Source organism: Ahaetulla prasina, chromosome 1, assembly GCF_028640845.1.
Source record: "Ahaetulla prasina isolate Xishuangbanna chromosome 1, ASM2864084v1, whole genome shotgun sequence".
NCBI classification, from domain to species: domain Eukaryota; kingdom Metazoa; phylum Chordata; class Lepidosauria; order Squamata; family Colubridae; genus Ahaetulla; species Ahaetulla prasina.
In genome coordinates, this window is record NC_080539.1 from 216,123,780 (window position 1) to 216,151,276 (window position 27,497).

At 36.7% G+C, this 27,497-nt stretch overlaps 1 protein-coding gene across 1 annotated transcript in view; it reads right to left on the reverse strand.

Annotated features, from left to right (window-relative positions):
• Positions 1–27,497, reverse strand: part of MAP3K20 (mitogen-activated protein kinase kinase kinase 20) — a 134,869-nt gene that overhangs the window by 86,946 nt on the left and 20,426 nt on the right. Inside the window, exon 2 of the mRNA XM_058190445.1 lies at positions 25,401–25,590. Within this exon, the coding sequence (XP_058046428.1) occupies positions 25,401–25,559 (159 nt within the window). The 5' untranslated portion in view covers positions 25,560–25,590. The remainder of the gene's footprint in view (positions 1–25,400; positions 25,591–27,497) is intronic.

Below are 27,497 nucleotides of genomic sequence, written 5' to 3' on the forward strand. Positions count from 1 at the left end.
CTGGAACTGTAGCCAAATAAGAAAATAAGGCTTATCATAGTTTTAGGTTCCTAAGATTTCTCAGTTTTTTCTTTCCAATGGATGTCCTCACATGTCTTTTTAAAAAGGAAAAACAACAACAACCAGAAAGTTCATTCACAGAACAGTTGTCACTCTAACCTTGTCCTATTTTCCGTATATATGTAAATAAATTAATATTAGAATTATATGTATAAAGGATACATTGAAATCAGGAAGAAAAAATGGATAAGTAAGAAATGTTTTATCGATGCGAAATTGTTGGAAAGAAAAAATTGTTAAAGATTCTTTTTTGTTTTTTAAAAAATGTTTAATAAAAGTTATTTTTTAAAAAAGAAATATTTATCTTTTGTTGCTCATTATCACTGTTAATAAAGCTGGAGGAATCCATTGTAGATGGAATGGCTTTAATGTGAAGTAAAGCCTGAGGACAGGAGGAAAAAAGCAAGAGTGATATGATTAGGGAAAGTTTTACAGCAAATGGCTAATCCTAGAATGTTTTGGAGAAAACTTTGTTAAATTGTTAGAAATATTTAGCTAGGAGTCCAAAGGTCCCTGTGCCTATTGCAAGTAAACTAATTTTTGAGTAGGTTCCAAAAGAGAAAATTGAATAAGTCGAGACTGAGTATATTGGAATGTCTAGTTTTTATTTATGTATTTATTTTGAAGAAATTGATTCATTGAGAAAAATGTTTTGTCATCACTTAAAAATCTTACCTTGATGCAAATCCCTTTTTTCTATCAAACACAGCAGGTTATGAATGACACAAGATCCATCCAAAGGCAAAAGAACAGTTCTAACCCCATTTCAAGAACATTCAAAGAAAAGATTTAATTTAAATCCCAAATCCGTAGCTGAATAAAAATTTCACTGGGACCAACCATCAAATAAAAGCTTCATTGGTTGGCCCCAATAAAGATATGACCAATTACGGATTTTTCTTAAAGATCAATATGTTGACAATTTATGTTTAATGTTTACTTATGTATTTGTCACAACACAGAGTGCATTTTCTTCAGGTTGAGATTGATTCTCAAGATCATATCTAGAAAATACATTCCATTTGCTATCAGATCAACTAATTCACACCATATTTAAAAAATCAGCTAAATTTCACAGCATGAGGTACTCTTTCATGAGACAAAATTACAGGGTTTAACTACTGTAGCATTCTGCGCTGCAGAACATCACTAAATGATTACTAATATTTATCACTATTTCGTGAGAGTTCATTAGTGTTATCATGGCAAGAATATTTACCATGTCTTATTATAGGAATAATAAAAGTCAGATTAATCAAGTGCTCCATTACCAAAGTAATCACCCCGCACAAGAGGAGCTCTGTAGGAACATTACTCAGACAAGCACAAATGCACTGTAGCAGCCCAGAACATTAAAAAAGGCAACAGACTGCCTACACAACATCTTCCAACAAAATGGATACCCTCTCAACTTCATCAAAAAAAAGTGCCTAACCATTCAATGTCCTACAGCACAGCCAACACAAATTATGAAAACGATAGTGCTACCATGCATCAGAAACATCGCAAAAACAACCAACAGACTATCACAACCACATGATATCACTGTAGCATGCAAACCAACTAAAATCCTCCGAAACATCCTAAATTAAATCAAAATACCCAATAGCTCAGGAAGAAAAATGGATAAGTAAGAAATGTTTTATCGATGCGAAATTGTTGGAAAGAAAAAATCGTTAAAGATTCTTTTTTGTTTTTTAAAAAATGTTTAATAAAAGTTATTTTTTAAAAAAGAAATATTTATCTTTTGTTGCTCATTATCACTGTTAATAAAGCTGGAGGAATCCATTGTAGATGGAATGGCTTTAATGTGAAGTAAAGCCTGAGGACAGGAGGAAAAAAGGAAGAGTGATATGATTAGGGAAAGTTTTACAGCAAATGGCTAATCCTAGAATGTTTTGGAGAAAACTTTGTTAAATTGTTAGAAATATTTAGCTAGGAGTCCAAAGGTCCCTGTGCCTATTGCAAGTAAACTAATTTTTGAGTAGGTTCCAAAAGAGAAAATTGAACAAGTCGAGACTGAGTATATGTTATGTTATGTTATATTGGAATGTCTAGTTTTTATTTATGTATTTATTTTGAAGAAATTGATTCATTGAGAAAAATGTTTTGTCATCACTTAAAAATCTTACCTTGATGCAAATCCCTTTTTTCTATCAAACACAGCAGGTTATGAATGACACAAGATCCATCCAAAGGCAAAAGAACAGTTCTAACCCCATTTCAAGAACATTCAAAGAAAAGATTTAATTTAAATCCCAAATCCGTAGCTGAATAAAAATTTCACTGGGACCAACCATCAAATAAAAGCTTCATTGGTTGGCCCCAATAAAGATATGACCAATTACGGATTTTTCTTAAAGATCAATATGTTGACAATTTATGTTTAATGTTTACTTATGTATTTGTCACAACACAGAGTGCATTTTCTTCAGGTTGAGATTGATTCTCAAGATCATATCTAGAAAATACATTCCATTTGCTATCAGATCAACTAATTCACACCATATTTAAAAAATCAGCTAAATTTCACAGCATGAGGTACTCTTTCATGAGACAAAATTACAGGGTTTAACTACTGTAGCATTCTGCGCTGCAGAACATCACTAAATGATTACTAATATTTATCACTATTTCGTGAGAGTTCATTAGTGTTATCATGGCAAGAATATTTACCATGTCTTATTATAGGAATAATAAAAGTCAGATTAATCAAGTGCTCCATTACCAAAGTAATCACCCCGCACAAGAGGAGCTCTGTAGGAACATTACTCAGACAAGCACAAATGCACTGTAGCAGCCCAGAACATTAAAAAAGGCAACAGACTGCCTACACAACATCTTCCAACAAAATGGATACCCTCTCAACTTCATCAAAAAAAAGTGCCTAACCATTCAATGTCCTACAGCACAGCCAACACAAATTATGAAAACGATAGTGCTACCATGCATCAGAAACATCGCAAAAACAACCAACAGACTATCACAACCACATGATATCACTGTAGCATGCAAACCAACTAAAATCCTCCAAAACATCCTAAATTAAATCAAAATACCCAATAGCTTAAGAAGAAAAAAACAATAGTCATCTACAACATACAGTGTAAGGACTGTTATGTATTGAATACATATAGTTGTGTTAAACCCTGCTAAAGTGAAACTAACCTTTAGATGACCCTAAATGTCAACTTCAACTGATTTGGAGGGAAACTTAGAACATTCATATTTGAGCAGACTTTTTACAGCATTATGATTAGTTGAGGCCCTCTGGGCCCAGAGTATAAAATTACAGGAATTTGCCTGTTGTTGCTCAGTTCCAGTTGAGTCAATAAATGCTGTTGTCTATGCTGTCTGTTCTTGCCTATCACATGCCACAACATAATAAGGACTGTAATAGCTACTATGTAGGACCATCAAGCAGAATACTAGCAGAGCACATCCATGAATGCGTAAGAAGACACACCTTAATCTCACAGCATGTGGACAGACTTAACCGTAGTTTAAACTGGGCAACTGTTAGCATCCTAGACCAAGCTAAATCCAAAAACTCTAGGGAATTCCTTGAAATCTGGCACTCAGACACATCAGCCATCAATAGATATGTAGAGATGTCTTCTTAAAAAATTAAGAAAGAAACAAAAAAACCAGAACACATCCTCTTCAGTAGCCTATATCTAAAGCAGGGATTAAAGCAGACAAACAACCAAGGAAAAAAAACAATATTCTAATCAAACAACTATCAAGGAGACACATAATCAAACTGAAAATCAATCAATCAATCAATCAGAAAACAATATCCTTCAAGGATTAGCTAGGAGAAAACCACACTTCACTAACACTAGCAGGACAAGCTATTATATACAATATAAACAAGGAGCAAACCCCACACCCAGCAGCACTGGAGATCTTACTAATCGGGTAATGGAGCATCGACAAGCAAACAACTAAGCTCAGAGAACACCAAAGACTCCTCAGTATTATAGGAATAGCAATATTGTTTAGAAATGACTGCCGGCAGATAAAGAAAAATCACCCAAGTGTTCTACGGTATTTTAAAGTTCTACTGAAGTAAAATCCCAAGAAAGTTGTCACACAGCAGCTGTTCTCCTGCAATGTTTTACAAAAAGCACTTCTTCCTTTAGTTTTTATTGCATAATACAGATCAACCAGACACATGCTACAAAGGAACCTGTAATTCCTATACAGTAATTCTTAGTTTATGTCCAATAGTCCCATCCTACCACTCCGGATCCACCCCTCTTTGTATCTAAAAAGATGTTTCCTTCAAGTCATGCTTCAGGGTGACTTATGGACAAATCCATGTTTTTTTCTGACAAGAGTTAATGAAAGGGCTTGCTCATTCCTTCTTCCATGATGTTTTCATGTTCCCAGACGAAACTGGTATTTTCAGATGATCTCCCACTCAAGTATCAAACAGGCCCATCCCATGTTAGTTCAGAGGTGGTCAATCAGATCGACTATCTGCTGAAGCAAAGTGGTTTTGCAAAATGATTTTGCAGACATGACCAAGGAACTTCTTTGGCAGTAATTTGAAAGTAATTTGTCAATGTTTAAGGGTTTTTGGTTTTTGTTTTAAATCCCAATCTAATCTAGAACCATGGACTCTATTACTCTGTTCTTAAAAAAATACATAGACCATTAATACTTCTATTTGGGGGGCGGGGCAGGAGTTTAAGTATATACAGATTTTCCCCGTATTGTATAGCCAGGGTACACAGTGGGATCTTGCATGTGCATGAAATGTATTAGCCAGAAGGATTACAAAAAGGGAATTAAGATGTTAAAAAAATCAATGGTTCAGCTTACTACAGTTTTTGCATGATCTGTGGAAAACAGTGCAATGATTTAGAGCCATTCTACATATCTTAGTCTGAGATTATATTTCTGGTAGAGGCTTATAGTTCCTGTGGTATGTGGGTTTTTGCTATAGCTTTGATCAGAATCCTCTCTATTAGAAAAATACTATTGACAATCATTTGAGTTTATTTCAGATTTTCTCTTCCATAAGGGTGTGTTGGTGCACACATAATTTATCTTAATTCTGTGGGTGTAACTTCCTCTCATTCTTAGACACAATGCAATGTATTCATGACTTTAGGTCCTTAGTACATGGTCAGGTGCAAAATATTTGCAAGGGATAGAACAATTCATTACAACATTTTTATATCTGATATTTTTATTTCATTGAAATACTTGTAGCAATATAATAATGAAAAAATATAATTACTAAATACATATTTAGTGTAATACAATATTAACAATCACCTTTGAATTAAAAGTATAAATAATTCATATAAAATATGAGAAAACACGAATATGTCTTGAAGTATGTATCACAGACAAAGAAACTCAGAAGTCTTTTTTTTTTTTGTCAAACAACAACTATCAAGAAACATGGATGCAAATCAGGTGAGAAGTTACTTGTCAAATATTTTACAATAATTATTTTTGACAATCCATGCATAAAGGATCAATCCATCATTCCTGACAATGATAAAATCTCTCTAGCAAGGAATTTTAAGAAGCACTGTTGGCTCAAGTAGTGGGGGTTTAAATGGTCTAAACTGTTCAAAATTTTCTAAGATAAATCAAGATCTGTTTGTAGTTACATACTACGGTTTATGAACACAGGACTTGTTGGAGATAATACTATCAGACCTGTGAGATTAATGTAATCTTACAATAAAATAGAATTGGCTAGCATTTCCTGTCCTGTCTACCTCATAAGGCTGGCATGAATAATGCAAGTCCCAAACTAGTTCTCCTCTCCCCTTTACAGCAAAAAAACTAGGGAAGGTCTCTGCTGAGCTCTTGCCCTACCCACATTTCTGCTATGGGCTAAGCTGCCTTTTATCTGACTGTTCCTTTGACTGTGTCCCGTTGCCATGTCTCCTGTGGTCATTCCCACACAACATTACATGCACGCCCGTTATTTCTAAAACGTACAGATGTCAAATCCGTGACAACAAGCATCAGGAAGAGAAGATGAGAGAAGAGGTAGAAGTGTTTTCCCTACTTTCTCTTCAGCACAGAATTCAACTGAATATATATTTATTAATTTATCTTCAGTCAACCCAAGTAAATGATCATATTTTACAGATAGCTATATAGAGTCGTAACACATTCTGTTCTATACCCTGCATATGTTCATATATATATCAACACCATTGCGTGTATCTTTAGAGTGATGAAAAATTAAACTGCAACATGAGGAATACGACAGAATATCACATATGTTCGAGTTCTATTTCCATACAGCTGCATAAGTTGTCTATGATGTCCTTGTGCAGAAATGTCAAACTTGAAGAATGAAATCCTTTACATGATCATTGGGAAATCCCATTGAATCCTATGAGCTTCAGACTCAGGTAAATGGAAAGAGGATTGCAGAATAAATAAGATTCCTACACTCTCATATCAGGATTGTTTTAAGAAGAAAAAATATTTTTACTGACCATTCTTACCGAAGCTTTTAAAAAAATGTAACTGACAGTGTGATCAGTTACTGTGAAATTTGGAAAAAAATGGATAGAATAGAAATGGAGCAAATAAATAAGGATACAATGAATTAATTAGGATGATAGTTTTCATTATTTTAACTTCAGAGTATGATTTTCAAAACTGTTCTGATTGTTTGGTGTTCTTTTCCAAAGTATTTTTCATGTACAGAAAAAAAGAATGTCTATGAATAAAAAAAAGAACAAATAAATTAGTAGTATCTTTGTGAAAATAATCTCAATATTTTCAGACAAATAAATTGCCATGTTCAAATCCTATAAATTTACAATGTATAGTTATCGTTACTTCTTTTTTACTCTGAAAAAAAATTAAGATTTCTTTTTTCTCCTTCTCTTAAGAAGCAGTGGAAATAACAAATTTTATTTCACAGAATTCCCTATTATCAAATCAAGCCAAAAAGGATGGAAACTTTACTGAAAAGCTGACAAAGAGCTTAAGCCCCTTCTCTCCACAGCTCGTTTCAAAGAGGTATTTGGAAATAAAGCGAAGTGCTGAAATGTTTAAAAGGCATAGGGACAGAAATATATCATCTAAATCTGATTGTGGTCCAAATCTTACCAACTGTTAAGCGAGCATTAAGAATGTAGGTACACTTCTGCCTAATAAAATTGAATCAAACACTTTGCATCCAAGTCTCCATGTGAGTTTTTATGCAAACTTCTAAAGTGCAAAGAATCCTGGGGCGGAAAAGCTATTCTGAGAGCTTTCACATAGTTCATATAATTAGGGAAACCACTTCCTTTGATTGTAAGTGTTCAAAACAGCTGAATTTCTTCTGTCGAAAGAACTGTGATTTGGGTCACCTCTTTTTACTTCCTCTTTCAAGTTTTCCAGGATAAGAAGTAAGTGGCTGTGGGAGCACATTAGTGAGCAAAAAAAATATATATCAGTTTTTGTTTTAAAGATTGAACTTGGGCTATTCAAAAGATCACTCGTTTGAGAGCTACCTTTTTTCCCCATCCTTTGGCTCCTTCCTTTAACTTCAGAGTATGATTTTCAAAACTGTTCTGATTGTTTGGTGTTCTTTTCCAAAGTATTTTTCATGTACAGAAAAAAAGAATGTCTATGAATAAAAAAAAGAACAAATAAATTAGTAGTATCTTTGTGAAAATAATCTCAATATTTTCAGACAAATAAATTGCCATGTTCAAATCCTATAAATTTACAATGTATAGTTATCGTTACTTCTTTTTTACTCTGAAAAAAAATTAAGATTTCTTTTTTCTCCTTCTCTTAAGAAGCAGTGGAAATAACAAATTTTATTTCACAGAATTCCCTATTATCAAATCAAGCCAAAAAGGATGGAAACTTTACTGAAAAGCTGACAAAGAGCTTAAGCCCCTTCTCTCCACAGCTCATTTCAAAGAGGTATTTGGAAATAAAGCGAAGTGCTGAAATGTTTAAAAGGCATAGGGACAGAAATATATCATCTAAATCTGATTGTGGTCCAAATCTAACCAACTGTTAAGCGAGCATTAAGAATGTAGGTACACTTCTGCCTAATAAAATTGAATCAAACACTTTGCATCCAAGTCTCCATGTGAGCTTTTATGCAAACTTCTAAAGTGCAAAGAATCCTGGGGCGGAAAAGCTATTCTGAGAGCTTTCACATAGTTCATATAATTAGGGAAACCACTTCCTTTGATTGTAAGTGTTCAAAACAGCTGAATTTCTTCTGTCGAAAGAACTGTGATTTGGGTCACCTCTTTTTACTTCCTCTTTCAAGTTTTCCAGGATAAGAAGTAAGTGGCTGTGGGAGCACATTAGTGAGCAAAAAAAATATATATCAGTTTTTGTTTTAAAGATTGAACTTGGGCTATTCAAAAGATCACTCGTTTGAGAGCTACCTTTTTTCCCCATCCTTTGGCTCCTTCCTTTACCCTCAAGGTCTCTTTTGCACCATGAGTGAACAGAGTTCAAAATGCCAATTTAAGGGCAAAAGAAACCTAGTTTATGATTCATAAAAAAATGGAATTGTATTTTTGCTTTGTACTTTTGGGGATGAATGTATAATTGGAAAGGGGCAGAAACGGCAATGCGGTGCCCTCTGACGTCTTTTAGCAGTTCTAAACATTGATTGAGCTGAAAAAGAAGACGAAAAAAATCCAGATCTGTAAAAGATGATAAAGAATAATATTAGCTTTGCCTTTGAGAATAGCTATCGGTAACTCTCTCTCTCTCTCTCTCCCTCCCTCCCTTCTCTTTTTTTTTAAAAAAGGGGGGATTAATTAACCAGGGGAAGTATTCATTGTGTTTAAAAATGAATGTTAAAGCTGTGATCAGTTGAAGCACCATTTATTCCAAAAGGTTTTTTCCCTCCAACCAGCCACTCTCATTTGCAGAGCAGATCCTCTTTCCATAGCATCTCTCTTACAATTAAAAATAAAAATGATCGCACCGACCATCCACGTAATGTGTAAAACAATTTAAGCTCTCAGGCATCTTTCCTCCTCCTTGGCTATCATCCAAGATAAATTCACTATGCTTCAGCCTTCCCCAGCCCATTACCTCTCCCAAGTGTGTTGGGACTGTGCACTCTTGCCATGCTGGAGGGAATTATGGAGGCACCAGGTAAAGCAAGCGACTATCCTGATACTGATTTAAACTTTTTCTTGGATTTCTATCGTTTTAGCACAGAGAACAAATATTTTTGAAAATTGTTGCTGTTGTATTTCCTTCAAACGTAAACCAAGGTAGTGCCAAATATAGCCCTGGGACTACTGGGCATACTGGGCATACTATGACCAGCTTCCCCATTGACTTTTCTTGCCAGAACCTGATGAGAAAGGTCACAAATCGTGATCAAATGACATTGCAATAGCTGTAAGTATGAAGACTGGTTGTAACTACCACTCATTCAACCCCATTGTGAATTTGAACAGTTGCTGAATGAGCGGTTATTAAATGAGGATCATCTGTACATAATGTGAAACATTAGTAACCTGGCAAGTTCTCGACCTAATATACAAATACGTGTTTCTATACCCTTCCCACTTTATCTAACTCAGAAAGATGGGTGAAAATACGGTTATAAGAAGATGCAGCAGTTTGATGCAGTAATATATAAGGTCAATTAAAGTTAAAAATTAATATAATGGCAGTATTGTAATGGCAAAAATTGGATGTGTATGTTTAAATAATCTAGATTACATTGTCAATCACCTTGATTAAAAAAGTAACAATTCAATATCATACGTTATTTGATGTAGCAAATGCGGTTATTCATGCTTGAGTATTTTGTTCATACGCTGCTGAACATAATTCAAGATGGTAGCACAATCTGTACCATACTCTGTTGCTATACAGTGCACTGCTTTGATTTTTTTTAATGAAAATGCATGTGCTATATGAAAATAAATGGACTTTACTAATTCCTGAGGCAGTCTTATGCTTCTCATTTTCTTGTCCATTGCTCTTCCTTTCTTTGATGTTGAATGTGCACTACTGTATTAACGTACACATTCATCATGGTTATTTAGCAATATGTTTTGCTGAAACTAAAATCTTGCTGCTCCAGAATCCATCTCAAGTTGAGTTCCACTACCCTCTTTAGAATAATTGTTTTCGGAGTGTCTTAATTAATTAACCTAATTTTTTGAATTAATCTTGAACTAATCTAAATTCTTAAAGAAGTGTATGATACAACACTTTTATTCTAAGAACAGCAAGTATGAAGGAATGACAGAAATGAATCCACAGAAAGTACAATAAACTGAAAAGTCGGCAGAGAATCTGCCACCATCAGTATAATTATCCTACCCAAGTTTTATAGCATCTCTTCAAAAACAGTAACATCATATTTACATTAATCTAACAAGTAACAAGTAACAACAACAGAGTTGGAAGGGACCTTGGAGGCCTTCTAGTCCAACCTCCTGCCCAGGCAGGAAATCCTACATCATCTCAGACAGATGGTTATATGGCTATTCCTGCATTAGATCATTCCTTCTTTACTTTATTCTACATCATTTTTACTAAAACTTTCAAAAACAGAAAATAAAAATTAGGACAACCTAATGTAGAGTAAGAGAAAAAAAGGAAAAGAAGTCAAACAGAAAGCATAAAGTGTAAGAAAAGAAAAAAGTTAAAGAAAAATAGATACAAATAGAAAAGAAAGGGAAAAATATATATGAAAAAGTGGCTTCCAATATTCTTCACAGAAGTTATAAACAAAACGTATTTTCACCTGTTTCTCTAAAATGTTATAATATTCTTCTTACTATGATCTATCATCAAAACTAGGACACAAGTTCATTTTTTTCATCTTTATGCAAAATGTCCATAAGAAGTTTCTAGTCACCAATCAATGTACATTTTCTTTTTTCCCTGACAATACAGGTAGTCCTCAACGTATGACCACAACGGAGCCCAAAATGTATGTTGTTAAGTGAGGAATTGGTGAAGTGAATTTTGCCCCATTTTATGACTTTTCTCGCCCCAGTTTTTAAGTGAATCAATACAGTTCTTAAATGAGTAACACGGTTGTTAAGTGAATCTGATTTCCCCCCATTGACTTTGCTCATCAGAAGGTCGCAAAAGGAGATCACATGACTCCGGGACACTGCAACTGTCATAAATGTGAACCAGTGGTCGAGCATCAGAATGTAAATCACATGACCAGGGGGATGCTGCAGTCTTCATTAGTCTGAAAAATGGCGATAAGTAATTTTGTTTTTCAGTGCCATTGTAACTTTGAACGGTCACTAAATCAACTGTTGTAAATTGAGGATTAACTGTATCTGTTATTTTATCTGCCAGTTTTACCAACCATTCCTCCATAGTGGTATCATCAAATCTTTCCATCTCTATAATAATCTCCCTTCAGTAACTCTATATTGAACTGCATTATATCATTCCTAAAAATTCGTGTTCCTATGAAGCAATTCCTGCAATTATATATTTATACAAGAGTGACCGAAGCGGTAGCCTTTTTCTGTATCTCTTCACTGCCCAGTTAACATAAACAGGTGCTCAATGTTTCCTTACAATTGTTTATGCTGCCCTCTTAAAAAGGAAACTTGCTTCAGACACTTCTTAAATGGCAGAAAATGTAAGCATAGAGGAACTTCATGAGTCCGCAAGTGCATTACTTTATTATTCCATTTATTTTTTCCCCCTACACATTTAGCTCCAGATAACAAATATTTTGTCTAGTTCCGAGCTTTTATTAGCAAAGAAGAATCACTGTCTAAACATTTACAAAGAATGACCATTAGAATATCCTTTAATTTTTATTTTTTTTTAACGATCTTGTGGGCCGCATTACTAGTTGTCCAGGGCTGTATTCAGCCTGTAGGCCACAGGCTGGACACGCCTGATCTAAGTTCTTGGTATGAAGGTAAACAAAACTGGATAATCAGATTTGTTCCCTAAAGGAAGGCACCTGGTGGTATGGCAGTCAAGGAATGGAGCTAAATAGCCTTACACACCACACTTTGTTGTGTGCCTTCAAATCCCTACTGACTCCTGGTGACTGCTAGGACTAATCCTAACAAATTTTGGGGGCAAGATTTCCAAAGAGGTCCTTCTTCCTATGGCTGGTTTTGATCAGCCAGCTGGTTGGTTTTGTGTCTAAGGTGGGACTAGAAGTCATGATTCCTAACCTGGTGCCTTAACCATTATGCCATACTGGCTCTTTACTGCATGCTGCATACACTGCATACAATGATATGTGTATGTGTATATATGTATTAGTGGCTGGATTCAATTTTTTTTACTACAGGTTCTGTGGGTGTGACTTGGTGGGCATGGCATGGCTTGGTGGGCGTGGCTTGGTGGGCATGGCAGGGGAAGGGGACTGTAAAATCTCCATTCCCTCCCCACTCCAGGGGAAGGTTACTGCAAAATCCCCATGTCCTCCCGCTCAGCTGGGACTCGGGAGGCAGAGAATAGATGGGGGCGGGGCCAGTCAGAGGTGGTATTTACCGGTTCTCCGAACTACTCAAAATTTCTGCTACCGGTTCTCCAGAACTGGTCAGAACCTTCTGAATACCACCTTTCATATGTATAAATGTATATGTGTATTTATACACATACAGTACACACACACACACACACACAATGCTCAGATAACCCAGTGTTTTTGATACATTTCCTCTTTAGAGGAAACCCAAAGGGATTTCAATTAGCCACAACAAACTTATAAATTAGCTACAGCCTTAGGACTTCCTTTGTAAGTTTATTTTGTGTTTACTTTATTAGGATCTTTTTTCTGTCTCTTCCCCTTGGTTAAATGTGTTAAAATTAGAATCATAGGGCTAGAAAGGACCTTGGAGGTCTTCTAATCCAATCCCCTGCCCAAGGCAGGAGACCTTATTGCATCCTGGACAAATGGTTGTCCAATCTTTTCTTGAAAACCTCCAGCAAAGAAGCACCCACAACTCTGGGAGGCAAACTGTTCTACTGATTAATTGTTCTCACTCTATTACATGTTCCAATAAGCCTCATGTACAGTTTAAAACCGTAACGGCGAACCTATGGTACGTGTGCCACAGGTGGCATGCAGAGCCATATCGGTGGGCACGCGAGTGTTGCCCTAGCTTAGCTCCAGTGCATATGTGTGCGCTGGGCAGATGATTTTCGGGCCTTCTGGGCCCACCGGAAGTCTGGAAACAGGCCGTTTCCTGCCTCCGAGGGCCTCCAGGTGGATGGAGAAGGCCCTCCCCAGGCTCCAAGAAAGCCTCTAGAGCCAGGGGAGGGTGAAAAACAGGCCTACCAGGCCCACTGTGCCATCGCGTGCCAAAAACGAGGGGAGTGTGGGGGAGGTCATGCATGCAGCACGGGGAGGGACAGGGCGCATTGAATTATGGATGTGGGCACGTGCTTGCATGACCCCCCTGCACTCCCCCCATTTTTGGCAAGCAACAGCAAAAATGTTAGCCATCACTGGTCTAAAACATTCTGTCATATAAATATGTAATAGAGAACACTGCATTCTTTTATGAGCACATCAGACGAAGACATGCAAAAACGTATTAAGTGGGTTATCTGCTGCTGTAAAACTCCAGCCTATGTAACATGTTTTAATCTGATTTACAGATTTTGTCCATTAAAAGGGTGAACAGAATTTTTAGAATTACTTTTTGGTGCTAGCTAATATTCTAAAGCAGGGGTCTCCAACCTTGGTCCCTTTAAGACTTGTGGACTTCAACTCCCAGAGTCCCTCAGCCTACAAAGCTGGCTGAGGAACTCTGGGAGTTGAAGTCCACAAGTCTTAAAGGGACCAAGGTTGGAGACCCATGTTCTAAAGTGCTTTGGAGAAGAAGCGGAGAGCAATTAAGTGTGATTTTTAAATCATTATCAGTTGCTCTAGCCTCCAGTAACTTTGAGAGGAAGGGGTTGTGGAGAAAACTTCAGCAACTTCAACCATTTACTCACATAAGCTATATTCCTAGGTGTTTTGTGACTACGTCAATTTATCTGGCAGCTTATTGTCTTTTTGGAAAGGAAAAAGCTGGAGGGAGGGAACTGTGTACATTTGGCACAATCTCTCCCCCAAATGACTATTAGACTACATATCACTCAGTCCCAGCAATCTTCGCTGGCTAAAACAGATTGCTCCATTCATACTAATGGTTATAAGCACTTATTTCTCAGCCACTTAAATCCTAAAATCCTCTGGAGCTTAGCCAAACCTGATTGCTCTCTGACCCACCAAGACCTCAGAAGTTTCTACCTATACGAAACATCACCGGAACCTCTACCATTGTGACGTGTTCTTCAGGGATCAAGTTAAACTACAAACTCTTTTTACCTTCTCATTTTTTTTCACATTTCTTACAAGCTATCCATTATTTCAAGACCTTATCTGTCTGTGTAACACAGCATCTACCTTTGAAAGTGTAGATCTTCATCTATTTTTTTTATTATGTTATGAGACAAATTGCTCCCGCTTATACTTGCTTTAAAATATATATTTCTTTTGGACTGTAAGAACACAACTTGAATTATATGAATTAGAGGTATCCGTAGGAGATTGGGTTTCTGGATCTGAATGACTGCCAACCCAACAAGGTAGACGAAACTAAAAAAACCAAAGCTGTATAGTCCCCAGGGTGCTTTTTCAAGAGGCAAACTGGTTTTTCTGGTTTTTCTTTGAAGACGTTTCGCTTCTCATCCAAGAAGCCTTTTTAGTTCTATATAGCTCTATAAATCTATATAGGTTGCAAGTTTGCTTCCCTCCATCACGTTATCTTCTGGGAACTGTGGAGGGGCTTGTCCAAGACATTTAATCAAATTAATTTCTTGGTCCTGTTATCTGAATGCTTTCTTCCTCCTGTCTTATTTCCTTTAGAGGTAGTCCTCAACTTATGACTCGGTCATTTAGCAACTGTTCAAAGTTACAAATTACCTGAAAAGGAGGACTTACGACCAGGGGTGAAATGCTACCAGTTTGCTCCAGTTCAGGAGAACTGGTAGTGATAAAAACTACCGGTTCGAGCGAACCACTAGTAAAACAAAAGCTACTAGTTCAGTTGAACCGGCAGTTTAAAAAGCTACCGGTTCCTCCGAACCGGCATTTCTGACAATCCTGCTTTCTAGCAAAGCTAAATCGTGTGCCCCAGCTGATCCCCCCCTCACTGTTCTACTTACCTTCTCAAGCCTTCTTTTGGCACATATTGCACATGCGCGCACGCACAGCACATGCCAAAAGGAGGCTTGTGAAGGTAAGTAGAACAGCGGGGGGAGGGGGGATCAGCTGTGCAGCAGGGTTTAGCTTTGCTAGAAAGCAGGAAATCCTGCTTTCTAGCAAAACTAAACCGTGTGCCACAGCTGGTCCTCCTCCTCGCTTCCACGTACCTTCCCAAGCCTCCTTTTGGCGCACACTGTGCATGCAGTGCATGTTTGGCACATAGCGCACATGCGCAGCCGGTGAACTGGTAGCGAACCGGCTTGGATTTCACCACTGCTTACAACCAAAGATCTGAAGTTCCAATGGGCAAACCCCAGCCTGAAGTCATGTGTCCTGACTTCAAGGACTGAATAACATCGCTGCTTTTACAGCCATTTGCAATGTCCTACCATCAAGTGACTGAATTTTACAACGGTTTTGCAGAAAATTTCTTGTTTTCAACAAAACCATGCTAATAGTAAACAATGGGTTCATACTTACAACTGCCACATTGATTTAACGACTGCCGCAAAAAATATAATAAAATTGGGCTGGTCATCTAATTTACCTGTTTTACAACCATTATGATTCACAACCATAATGGGAAAGGTTCTATTATGGTTGTAACTCAAGGATTACCTGTACAGTGATGGACTTGCTCACCTCACAAGGATCGCAAACACATATTTCACTGAAATATGGGAAAACGTGGTCAAGAGGGATTTAAACTAAATTCTTTAGAAATTCCTTGTGAACTATAGAAGAAAGGTGGATTCTTGTGGTAATGGGGTTTAGTAAAACAAAACAGGAAGAAATTTTAGCTCATAAGTTTCATCGCTTCATTGTCTATATATGCAGTATCAATACCCAGAATCTAGAAAATAAATAAGATTAAAATGACTTTTCAATACAGAAATTAAAACGTATTATGTAGATTTGGTGGAATGACACCCAAAAATGGAATGCAGCAGATTTGTTCAAAAGAAACAGAAGCAATAAAAGAAGGAAATATACTTTACTTGCAAATGAATTAATTTCACTGTGCTAAAAAAAATGTGGATTAAAATGAATTGAAGGATGCAGGAACGGAAGGATACAGGACTGCTATGGTTGATATTTACTTACTTCCATAAAACTATGGAGAAAATGCTTCCAAAAATAAATTGCAAATCTTTGATCAAGACATGATATAGCATTGGTGGGGACTTCAATTATCCCAATATTTATTAGGAGAGAAACATTGCCAAGCATTGTGCTTCCAGGAAATTCCTCAGTGGCCTTTCCAGTAACTTTCTCTTTCGGTGAGTGGAAAAGGGTGTAAGAAAATGAGATATTCTTGACCTGACACAACGCAACAGAGAAGACATAATCAAGGAAATAGAAATAGGAGGAGCATTTGGGGACCCAATGGCCTTTCAACTCTAGCTTTACTGCATTTTTACTCATTCTGCATTTTTACTTATACATTTCATCCTGTATGCATTCAGCTATCATTAGTACATGCCATCACTCTTTCCATCTGCACAAAAAATTTTCAGGGCAGGAGTGTCAAACTCCCAGCGTCATGTTGTCACATAACATATTGTGACTTTTTTCTCCTTCACTAAACCAGAGGAGGGCACGGCCAGCGGGTGATGCATCCAGCCCATGGGCCGCAAGTTTGACACCTTTAACTCTAGTTAAAAGTTACTCAGATATTTCTCATCATAAGATCTGCTCTCCCTCTCCAACAAACTTACATGTCTACGGTGCCCTCAAATCTACACCAAACAGTTCCCACAACAAACCACAATTAGTGCACCCACAAGATTAGAAGCTCTTCCTCCACTGTGATATAAGTCATCATCTGCAGCAATGCCCATATGGATTCTATATCAGAGAAATAAAACAAACTTTGTACAGAATGGACACAAGTCTGACATCAGTAATCGAGCACGATGAAGTAATATCAAAGCATTTTAACCTCCCAGAACACTTAGAAGAAGTTACTGTTTCGGGAAAACTGGATCTTCAACAGCACCATTAAGTAAGCAGTTGAACTGTCGTAGATAATGGTTTCAGGTAATCTCAGAAGGTCTCAATGAATAAAATAGGTTTTTAACAGATTAAAATTGTTAACCAACAAGGTGCTGGTATGGATCACATATAGCCTTTTTCTACACAGCCAACCTCTCTTCCCTGATATTTCCTCCACAGCTTTTTTTTCTTGCTGTTTCTTCTCCCCCCCAGTTTAAATCCTACAACAGTCTAGTCACTCAGTATATGTGATGGTTAGCTGCAACTCACAAAAGTTTATACCTTTTAATCAGTTAGTTCAGAGGTGGGTTTCAGCAGGTTCTGACCAGTTCTGGAGAACCAATAGCAGAAATTTCGAGTAGTTGGGAGAACCAGTAGTAAAAATTCTGACTGGCCCCGCCACCATCTATTCTCTGCCATGCCACGCCCACCAAGCCACACCCACAGAACAGGTAGTAAAAAATTTTGAAACCTACCACTGAGTTAGTTGGAAAAATTACTGCCAGATTCCTGATTTTTTTTGCCACCATAAACTAAGACAGCTTTTCTCCTACAGTGGGATACCAATTTGTTGTTGCCAATCTACTGTATAAACAGAATAAACTGCTAGTGTGAATCTCTTGACAATGTGTTACAAATTAAATTAAACATGCCAGACACAAATAATTCTAACACCTCCAAGAACCCAGACAATATATACAACTACCCTACTCTCAAATTACAAAACCGCTCGATTTATCTAAAAATATAAAATGTTTCTATTAGAACATGAAATTCCCATGACCCATACGAGCCTTATATTTGCTGGTACAAACAACAACAAGTAAAGCATTTTAATTAAAAGTTTCCAAGAATGAAACAGGCTCCAAACTGACTGCCAAAAGTATATTTATGGAAAGGAACTCCAATGGCATCTCAATATTTTTAAAATAAAAAGTTACAACCCATCAAAACAAAATTATTAACCTTCAACCAATAATGGAGTTATATTAAGGCTGAATTTCACAAGTAATTTGAGGATATTTAGGTTTGCGAGGGGCATAGACATTTGTAATCTGAATTAAATTAAAATGGGAATGCTAAGAATTTCCTTGGGTTGGTATGGATCACATATAGCCTTTTTCTACACAGCCAACCTCTCTTCCCTGATATTTCCTCCACAGCTTTTTTTTCTTGCTGTTTCTTCTCCCCCCCAGTTTAAATCCTACAACAGTCTAGTCACTCAGTATATGTGATGGTTAGCTGCAACTCACAAAAGTTTATACCTTTTAATCAGTTAGTTCAGAGGTGGGTTTCAGCAGGTTCTGACCAGTTCTGGAGAACCAATAGCAGAAATTTCGAGTAGTTGGGAGAACCAGTAGTAAAAATTCTGACTGGCCCCGCCACCATCTATTCTCTGCCATGCCACGCCCACCAAGCCACACCCACAGAACAGGTAGTAAAAAATTTTGAAACCTACCACTGAGTTAGTTGGAAAAATTACTGCCAGATTCCTGATTTTTTTTGCCACCATAAACTAAGACAGCTTTTCTCCTACAGTGGGATACCAATTTGTTGTTGCCAATCTACTGTATAAACAGAATAAACTGCTAGTGTGAATCTCTTGACAATGTGTTACAAATTGAATTAACATGCCAGACACAAATAATTCTAACACCTCCAAGAACCCAGACAATATATACAACTACCCTACTCTCAAATTACAAAACTGCTCGATTTATCTAAAAATATAAAATGTTTCTATTAGAACATGAAATTCCCATGACCCATACGAGCCTTATATTTGCTGGTACAAACAACAACAAGTAAAGCATTTTAATTAAAAGTTTCCAAGAATGAAACAGGCTCCAAACTGACTGCCAAAAGTATATTTATGGAAAGGAACTCCAATGGCATCTCAATATTTTTAAAATAAAAAGTTACAACCCATCAAAACAAAATTATTAACCTTCAACCAATAATGGAGTTATATTAAGGCTGAATTTCACAAGTAATTTGAGGATATTTAGGTTTGCAAGGAGCATAGACATTTGTAATCTGAATTAAATTAAAATGGGAATGCTAAGAATTTCCTTGGGTTGGTCTTGATACCTAATTCATGTACATTTCTCAGCAGCAACATAGAAACAGTTTATTGCTACTTCTTTTTATATATTTTTTCCAGCTTCCCCATCTAATTGTCTAATGATTGTCTAATTTACAATCTTCAGATTTCCTGGTGGTCTTCTTTCCAAATATGACTCTTCAGCTTTATTGACATTAGCAAGAAGAGGCTACATGAAGCCCCTTAATTTATGAATTAGCGAGGAAAAGACATGGCTTTCTCTAGGCAATGAAAATTATAGTTCTATTTCATTTAGAGATATTTTTAGAAACATGCTTCAAAGCGTAAAATACTTGTCTTTGTGCTAGGCTGCATGACGTCTTTAACTGAGTGCGGGACCACCTTAAAGCAGATTTTGGAAGGAGAGGAGAAAGCAAAGTAAAAACAAGCCACAATGTGCAAGCAGATGTCTACTTGCATAACACATAATAGAGCAGGGATCCCTAAGCCCCGGGCCGTGGCCTGTTTGAAACTGGGAGAAATTGGCATGCAGGTGAGCATGAAGCTCCACTTGTGTGAGTGGAGGGTGCATGCACACACTGCCCATACAAATGTTGTGCATCTGCCACTCACACACCCCCACCCCCCGGGCTGCCAAACTGGAAAAGTTAGGGATTGCTGCAATAGAGCAGAGAAATTTTGTTTGAATTAATACAAGAAAATTAGGTGAGCAGTGTGGTAGTCTAGAAGTAGAGCTGTCACCTCACAATCAGGAGGTTGTGAGTTCAATCCTCAGTCGTGGCAGATACCAGTATTTCTGTCTCTGGGCACAAAGAGAAAATACCTGCCATGAACTCTGCATAGGCATCAGGCAGGGCATCCGGCCAGTAAATGTTCAGTTCCATTTAGTTGCGCCAACTCCAGCTCAATGCATGGGATTACAGGGTTGTTAAAAGAAAAAAAAATCTGGAATATCAAATAAAGGTCCTTTAATTCTTTTGGGTGCAGTTCTATTCCACTCAGTTAGGAAACTCCACTGAATTCAGTTAAACCTACTCTGGAGTAGACCTTTATAGAAGCAATTTTTGACAGTAGACTATTGAATTGGATTTACTAATACTGTTTCGAATTTAACTGTACTGCTTTTATTCTTAATCTTTGGAATTCGCATTTTTAATTATTCAAGCTGCATTGAATGCTATATAGATAGAAAGCCAGGAGACAAATTAACATGAATAAATAATAAAAACAAAATATCAAAGTGGTCCTTTGATCTTGAGAAATACAAATAATCATAATAACAATTATTATGGTGATTACTATAGTAACTATTTATAACTATTTATGCTATTATACAACTGTTTCATAAAAACTGAAATAGATTGCTGATATAAACTTTAAAGGAATTTTCCTCAGCATGCAGTTCACATTTCAAATACTTGTTCAGTGCTCAGTTTCAAACCTATCAATTTTTTCAATAAAGAAATAAATTATAAATAAAGAAGAAATAAAGAAGATAAGTCTCGCACCGGCTCTTACGTTGCAAAACTGATATTTAGACTACTTAAAACTTGATTTTGTTGTATTTTATCTGATTGTCTGTTTTTACCACTTTGTTTTTTTCTTTAAATTCACCAAGACAACCAAGGGAATGTTGATTTAATGAGAACATTTCATAAGAATGTTTTAATTTGATTTGCAACAGTCAGTGTTCAATTTATAAACACAATCAAGCCCAAAATTTCTGTTGCTAAGCAAGACAGTTGTTAACTGAGTTTTGCCCCATTTTGCAACCTTTTTGCCACAGTTGTTAAGGGAATCACGGCAGTTGTTAAGTGAATCGTGTGGTCGTTAAATGAATCTGGCTTCCCCCATTCCCTTTGCTCGTTGGAAGTTGGCTGGGAAGGTTACAAATGGTGATCACATGACCCTGGGACAATGCAACCGTCGTAAGAACTTGCCAGTTGCCAAGCATCTAAATTCTAATCACATGACCACGGGGAAGCTGCAACAAGTATGAAAAACAATACAAAAACTGTTCTGACTATCAGACTAAAAAGTATCAAATAGCTTATGAGTGAATCTAGGAACTGTATTATATTAATGTACTAGTTTTAATGGGAAAGGGCAGTTAAGGGTGCAAAGGGAGAGGAGAGACTATGGGTTATGGTTTTTGTTGTATTCTAGTTTATGATTGTTAGACTTTATACCCTGTATCTTGTTCTGGGAAGTCTCGGGGTGGGGGGGGAAGGATGGAGGGAAGGGAAAGGGAGGGGGGGTGGAGGGGGGGAATAATTGAAAGGAAAAAAATATTTTGTTTTTGTTTTTGTTTTTGTAAAACTTTTCAATAAAAAAAAACCTGTTCTGAGTGACTTTTTCCAGTGCTGTTGTAACTACAAACTAAATAAATGGTTTACTTTGAACGAATCAAGTTGGTTTACTCTCTGGTTAATCCATATCGAATTGGGACTCTGGCTAATCATTGGAAATGTGGATTTAATACCGTCCATAATATGAAAATCTTTTCTTACAAGACTACTATTACTACTACTACTACTGTTTTCCCCAAAATAAGACATCCCCTGATAATAAGCCTAATCGGGCTTTTGAGCGCATGGCAATAAGGCCAAGTGCTTATTTCAGGGTTCAAAAAAATATAAGATAGGGTCTTATTTTCAGGAAAACACAGTATTACTACTACTACGGTACTATTTCCCTGACATGAAATAAGTATAGAAAGATCAAGATGTTAAAAGTATTGTTGACTGACTCAGCCTTCCATCCTTCCAAGGTGAGTAAAATGAGGATCCAGATTGTTGGGGGCAATATGCTGATTCTGTAAACTGCTTAGAGAGGGCTGTAAAGCACTGTGAAGCAGTATATAAGTCTAAGTGCTATTGCTACTGCTATTGCTATTGTATGTTTATATTCTTCCTACTAAAGCCACTTTCTTCATAGTGTTTGAAACTGGGAGAAATTGGCATGCAGGTGAGCATGAAGCTCCACTTGTGTGAGTGGAGGGCGCATGCACACACTGCCCATACAAATGTTGTGCATCTGCCACTCACACACCCCCACCCCCCGGGCTGCCAAACTGGAAAAGTTAGGGATTGCTGCAATAGAGCAGAGAAATTTTGTTTGAATTAATACAAGAAAATTAGGTGAGCAGTGTGGTAGCCTAGAAGTAGAGCTGTCACCTCACAATCAGGAGGTTGTGAGTTCAATCCTCAGTCGTGGCAGATACCAGTATTTCTGTCTCTGGGCACAAAGAGAAAATACCTGCCATGAACTCTGCATAGGCATCAGGCAGGGCATCCGGCCAGTAAATGTTCAGTTCCATTTAGTTGCGCCAACTCCAGCTCAATGCATGGGATTACAGGGTTGTTAAAAGAAAAAAAAATCTGGAATATCAAATAAAGGTCCTTTAATTCTTTTGGGTGCAGTTCTATTCCACTCAGTTAGGAAACTCCACTGAATTCAGTTAAACCTACTCTGGAGTAGACCTTTATAGAAGCAATTTTTGACAGTAGACTATTGAATTGGATTTACTAATACTGTTTCGAATTTAACTGTACTGCTTTTATTCTTAATCTTTGGAATTCGCATTTTTAATTATTTAAGCTGCATTGAACGCCATATAGATAGAAAGCCAGGAGACAAATTAACATGAATAAATAATAAAAACAAAATATCAAAGTGGTCCTTTGATCTTGAGAAATACAAATAATCATAATAACAATTATTATGATGATTACTATAGTAACTATTTATAACTATTTATGCTATTATACAACTGTTTCATAAAAACTGAAATAGATTGCTGATATAAACTTTAAAGGAATTTTCCTCAGCATGCAGTTCACATTTCAAATACTTGTTCAGTGCTCAGTTTCAAACCTATCAATTTTTTCAATAAAGAAATAAATTATAAATAAAGAAGAAATAAAGAAGATAAGTCTCGCACCGGCTCTTACGTTGCAAAACTGATATTTAGACTACTTAAAACTTGATTTTGTTGTATTTTATCTGATTGTCTGTTTTTACCACTTTGTTTTTTTCTTTAAATTCACCAAGACAACCAAGGGAATGTTGATTTAATGAGAACATTTCATAAGAATGTTTTAATTTGATTTGCAACAGTCAGTGTTCAATTTATAAACACAATCAAGCCCAAAATTTCTGTTGCTAAGCAAGACAGTTGTTAACTGAGTTTTGCCCCATTTTGCAACCTTTTTGCCACAGTTGTTAAGGGAATCACGGCAGTTGTTAAGTGAATCGTGTGGTCGTTAAATGAATCTGGCTTCCCCCATTCCCTTTGCTCGTTGGAAGTTGGCTGGGAAGGTTACAAATGGTGATCACATGACCCTGGGACAATGCAACCGTCGTAAGAACTTGCCAGTTGCCAAGCATCTAAATTCTAATCACATGACCACGGGGAAGCTGCAACAAGTATGAAAAACAATACAAAAACTGTTCTGACTATCAGACTAAAAAGTATCAAATAGCTTATGAGTGAATCTAGGAACTGTATTATATTAATGTACTAGTTTTAATGGGAAAGGGCAGTTAAGGGTGCAAAGGGAGAGGAGAGACTATGGGTTATGGTTTTTGTTGTATTCTAGTTTATGATTGTTAGACTTTATACCCTGTATTTTGTTCTGGGAAGTCTCAGGGTGGGGGAAGGATGGAGGGAAGGAAAGGGAGGGGGTGGAGGGGAATAATTGAAAGGAAAAAAATATTTTGTTTTTGTTTTTGTTTTTGTAAAACTTTTCAATAAAAAAAAAACTGTTCTGAGTGACTTTTTCCAGTGCTGTTGTAACTACAAACTAAATAAATGGTTTACTTTGAATGAATCAAGTTGGTTTACTCTCTGGTTAATCCATATCAAATTGGGACTCTGGCTAATCATTGGAAATGTGGATTTAATACCGTCCATAATATGAAAATCTTTTCTTACAAGACTACTATTACTACTACTACTACTGTTCTCCCAAATTAAGACATCCCCTGATAATAAGCCTAATCGGGCTTTTGAGCGCATGGCAATAAGGCCAAGTGCTTATTTCAGGGTTCAAAAAAATATAAGATAGGGTCTTATTTTCAGGGAAACACAGTATTACTACTACTACGGTACTATTTCCCTGACATGAAATAAGTATAGAAAGATCAAGATGTTAAAAGTATTGTTGACTGACTCAGCCTTCCATCCTTCCAAGGTGAGTAAAATGAGGATCCAGATTGTTGGGGGCAATATGCTGATTCTGTAAACTGCTTAGAGAGGGCTGTAAAGCACTGTGAAGCAGTATATAAGTCTAAGTGCTATTGCTACTGCTATTGCTATTGTATGTTTATATTCTTCCTACTAAAGCCACTTTCTTCATAGTGTGGAAGTATTATCTCTGTATCAGGAACTAGCCCTACATATATTATTGCTAAGGAGGAACTTTGATACCCCTTTCCACACACATGCACAGAGCCCCATCACCGCCCCATCCAACTCAAGAAATATTCACTATTAGAATTTCCTCCTCTTTCAGGTCAGTCAAATTCAGGATTGTTAACATTGCCTTGCTTTAGAATGGAAGGACAGATTCTTATTGAGAATGCCTATTAGTATTACAACACATTTCCAAAAATACAAGTCTGACTGGAATACGATGTTACACACCAAGCCTGCAACCTTGTCCCAATAAAAAGCATGTGATTCCCAGGAAAACCAACATGACAAGTAACTTAATATCCAAGTACCAAAATCCAATCCTGGAGCAGTACCTATTTTAGCAAAAGATAGAACATCTTATTTACATGGCACACCTGCTTAAAAATCAGGAAGTGAAAATGATTTGATTCTACTCTACTCTTTAACATATTGTTTTGTGTATTTACAGTTTAATACATTCTCACATGTTAACTTTATTCGAGGTTTAATTAATTTATTCTGTCCATGTATTGTGTTATCCAACTGTAAAATGGTTTTCTGGTTTTTGTTAATAGTAATTGTTTCCCAGTATTATATTCTTGAGAATTGAAGGAGAAAACACATCCCAGAACTCAGAAACACTGAAAACAAAGAGCTGAGACTATAACTTCCAGTTCAAAGCGTAAATGTAATGCTCAGGGCCTTACCTCTTTTTCTATTTTTAGCAGCTTCTTCACAGCCACCTCCTTGTCCTGAGATACCCATCGGGCTCGATATACACTCCCAAAACTTCCACCGCCACAGTTTTCAAAGAACTGCAGATCTTCGAATTTAATTTGCACAAATGAAGCACCGAGAGACAACATCTCATAATGACAATATATACCACCAAAATATCTGTAAGGAAAAGGGGGCAAAAAAAATAATTAGATTTCTGATATCACGAGTCACTGAATTCTTAACTGTCCTTTATACCATAATGCAAATAAGTTCTTACTGACACAAAAAGCTGTGGCACTCACATGGCATACCTTCAGTCCAAAGTCCCCAAACTATTTTTTTTTTGTACAGGAGCAATTAGAACATAAAGCACATTTCCTCTTATGTTCAGATCCTACAGCACTACCGGAAAAGGTTCCTGTATGTCTGCCTGCACATATCGAAAGAGAGACCAATTCTCTTACAGTGACATAGGCTGTCAAGAGGAAAGGATATTTGCAACTGTCAGCTTGCCTAGGAGCTTTGGAATCTAGGCAATGCCATGAATCTTTGTTGAATCACTTGAAGAAATATACACAACCTAAGTCCCTGAATAATCTGGCACAACATTCATCTTTCCAGACCGAGCACCCTGCCTGCAAATCTTTGCTAATGAATAAATACTTGATTTGGAGTTTTAAGTGTAACTGGCCAAATACATTTTTTTCTTCATTCATGGCTTAATTGTAGTTGCAGAAAAAGGGAATAATGATATATTCTGTCTCTCTCTCTCTCTCCCTCCCTTCCTCCCTCCCTCCTCTCCAAAACATGAATACCATGTCAGTTTAGTTTGGTTTTATACTTAAACTGGATCATATCAGCTTGTTCACCAATAGGACATAACATTATTCATTAAAATCATAAATTACAAAATCAGCTGCTAATTTTTTTAAAAAAATAGGGAATATGTAAAGCCAAGAATAGGGCTCCACCCGGACTAGATGGTCTACCCCGGTGAGGGGAACGGTAACGAGCATATATGAGTGTCAGGTGAAAGGTAGAGATAAAAATAACTACCTGGGGTGGATCGAGCATACGTGATAAGAACATGAGGGTTCTAACATAGTTTGGGAATGGATCACTGAATAAATGTGATCCTTCCTCAAAATAAGATCTTAAAAACCCTTTTACAACAAGTGTTACATTAATATGATGAATTATTGTTTATGTTGATGATTGTATATACTGTTGTGACAAAATAAAATAAAATAAATAAAAATATAGATAATAAGTACCTTAGATCATTTTCTAAATGTATATCTGCTCAGTTGTGGACAGAACTGAGTGCTGTTCTCAAGCAGAACCAAAAAAGGACACTACGCCAAAAATTCTCACCAGCCAGGCTGGTTAAAATAAATAATGCAAAGATTTAGAGAACCAACTGGCACACCTCGCTCAGTCCTGATAACCACATACCTGCGTTCTTAATTCTGGAGGACAAAAAACCCATTGTAGAGATTATATGTGATGGTGACTGGGAATTCTAAATATGGAATTGGTAACCCGAAGAAATGCACCAAGCCAACTTTATTGATTTTTTTTTATCCTGTCTAAAGCCTACTGTTCTGCCAGGTCTTTATAAATTATTTGTAACTTCTAAGAAATGCATGGTATACTTAAGGTGTGCCTCTCTGAGTGTTTGGTTTTCTCTCTTCCATGGCTTTTTTATTAAAGTTTGTTGATGACTGCTTTACATTGCCTTGGAATTTTTATACATGGTGCAATATAAGTGCTATTTACCCATAAGCAAATACATAAATACTATATCCCTTGCACTGCTACTGTCTTAATAAAGGCTAGAAAGCAATGCACAGTGGGCTGGATCTACAAATAACTTGTTCAAGTAGCAAAGCACATTGATAAGACTGTTCTGATAAGTTCTCTTTCATTCTTTGTTGCCTGAGCCCATCCAATTCACTTGCAAGCATATCCTATGATATGCATTTTTGCATATTTGGGAAACCACCAAGGCCTGCACTAGAGGAAAGAGGCTGGAGCAGATAACCAAATGAAGTTCTACGCACCTTTGTTTGGCTTTATGTAAC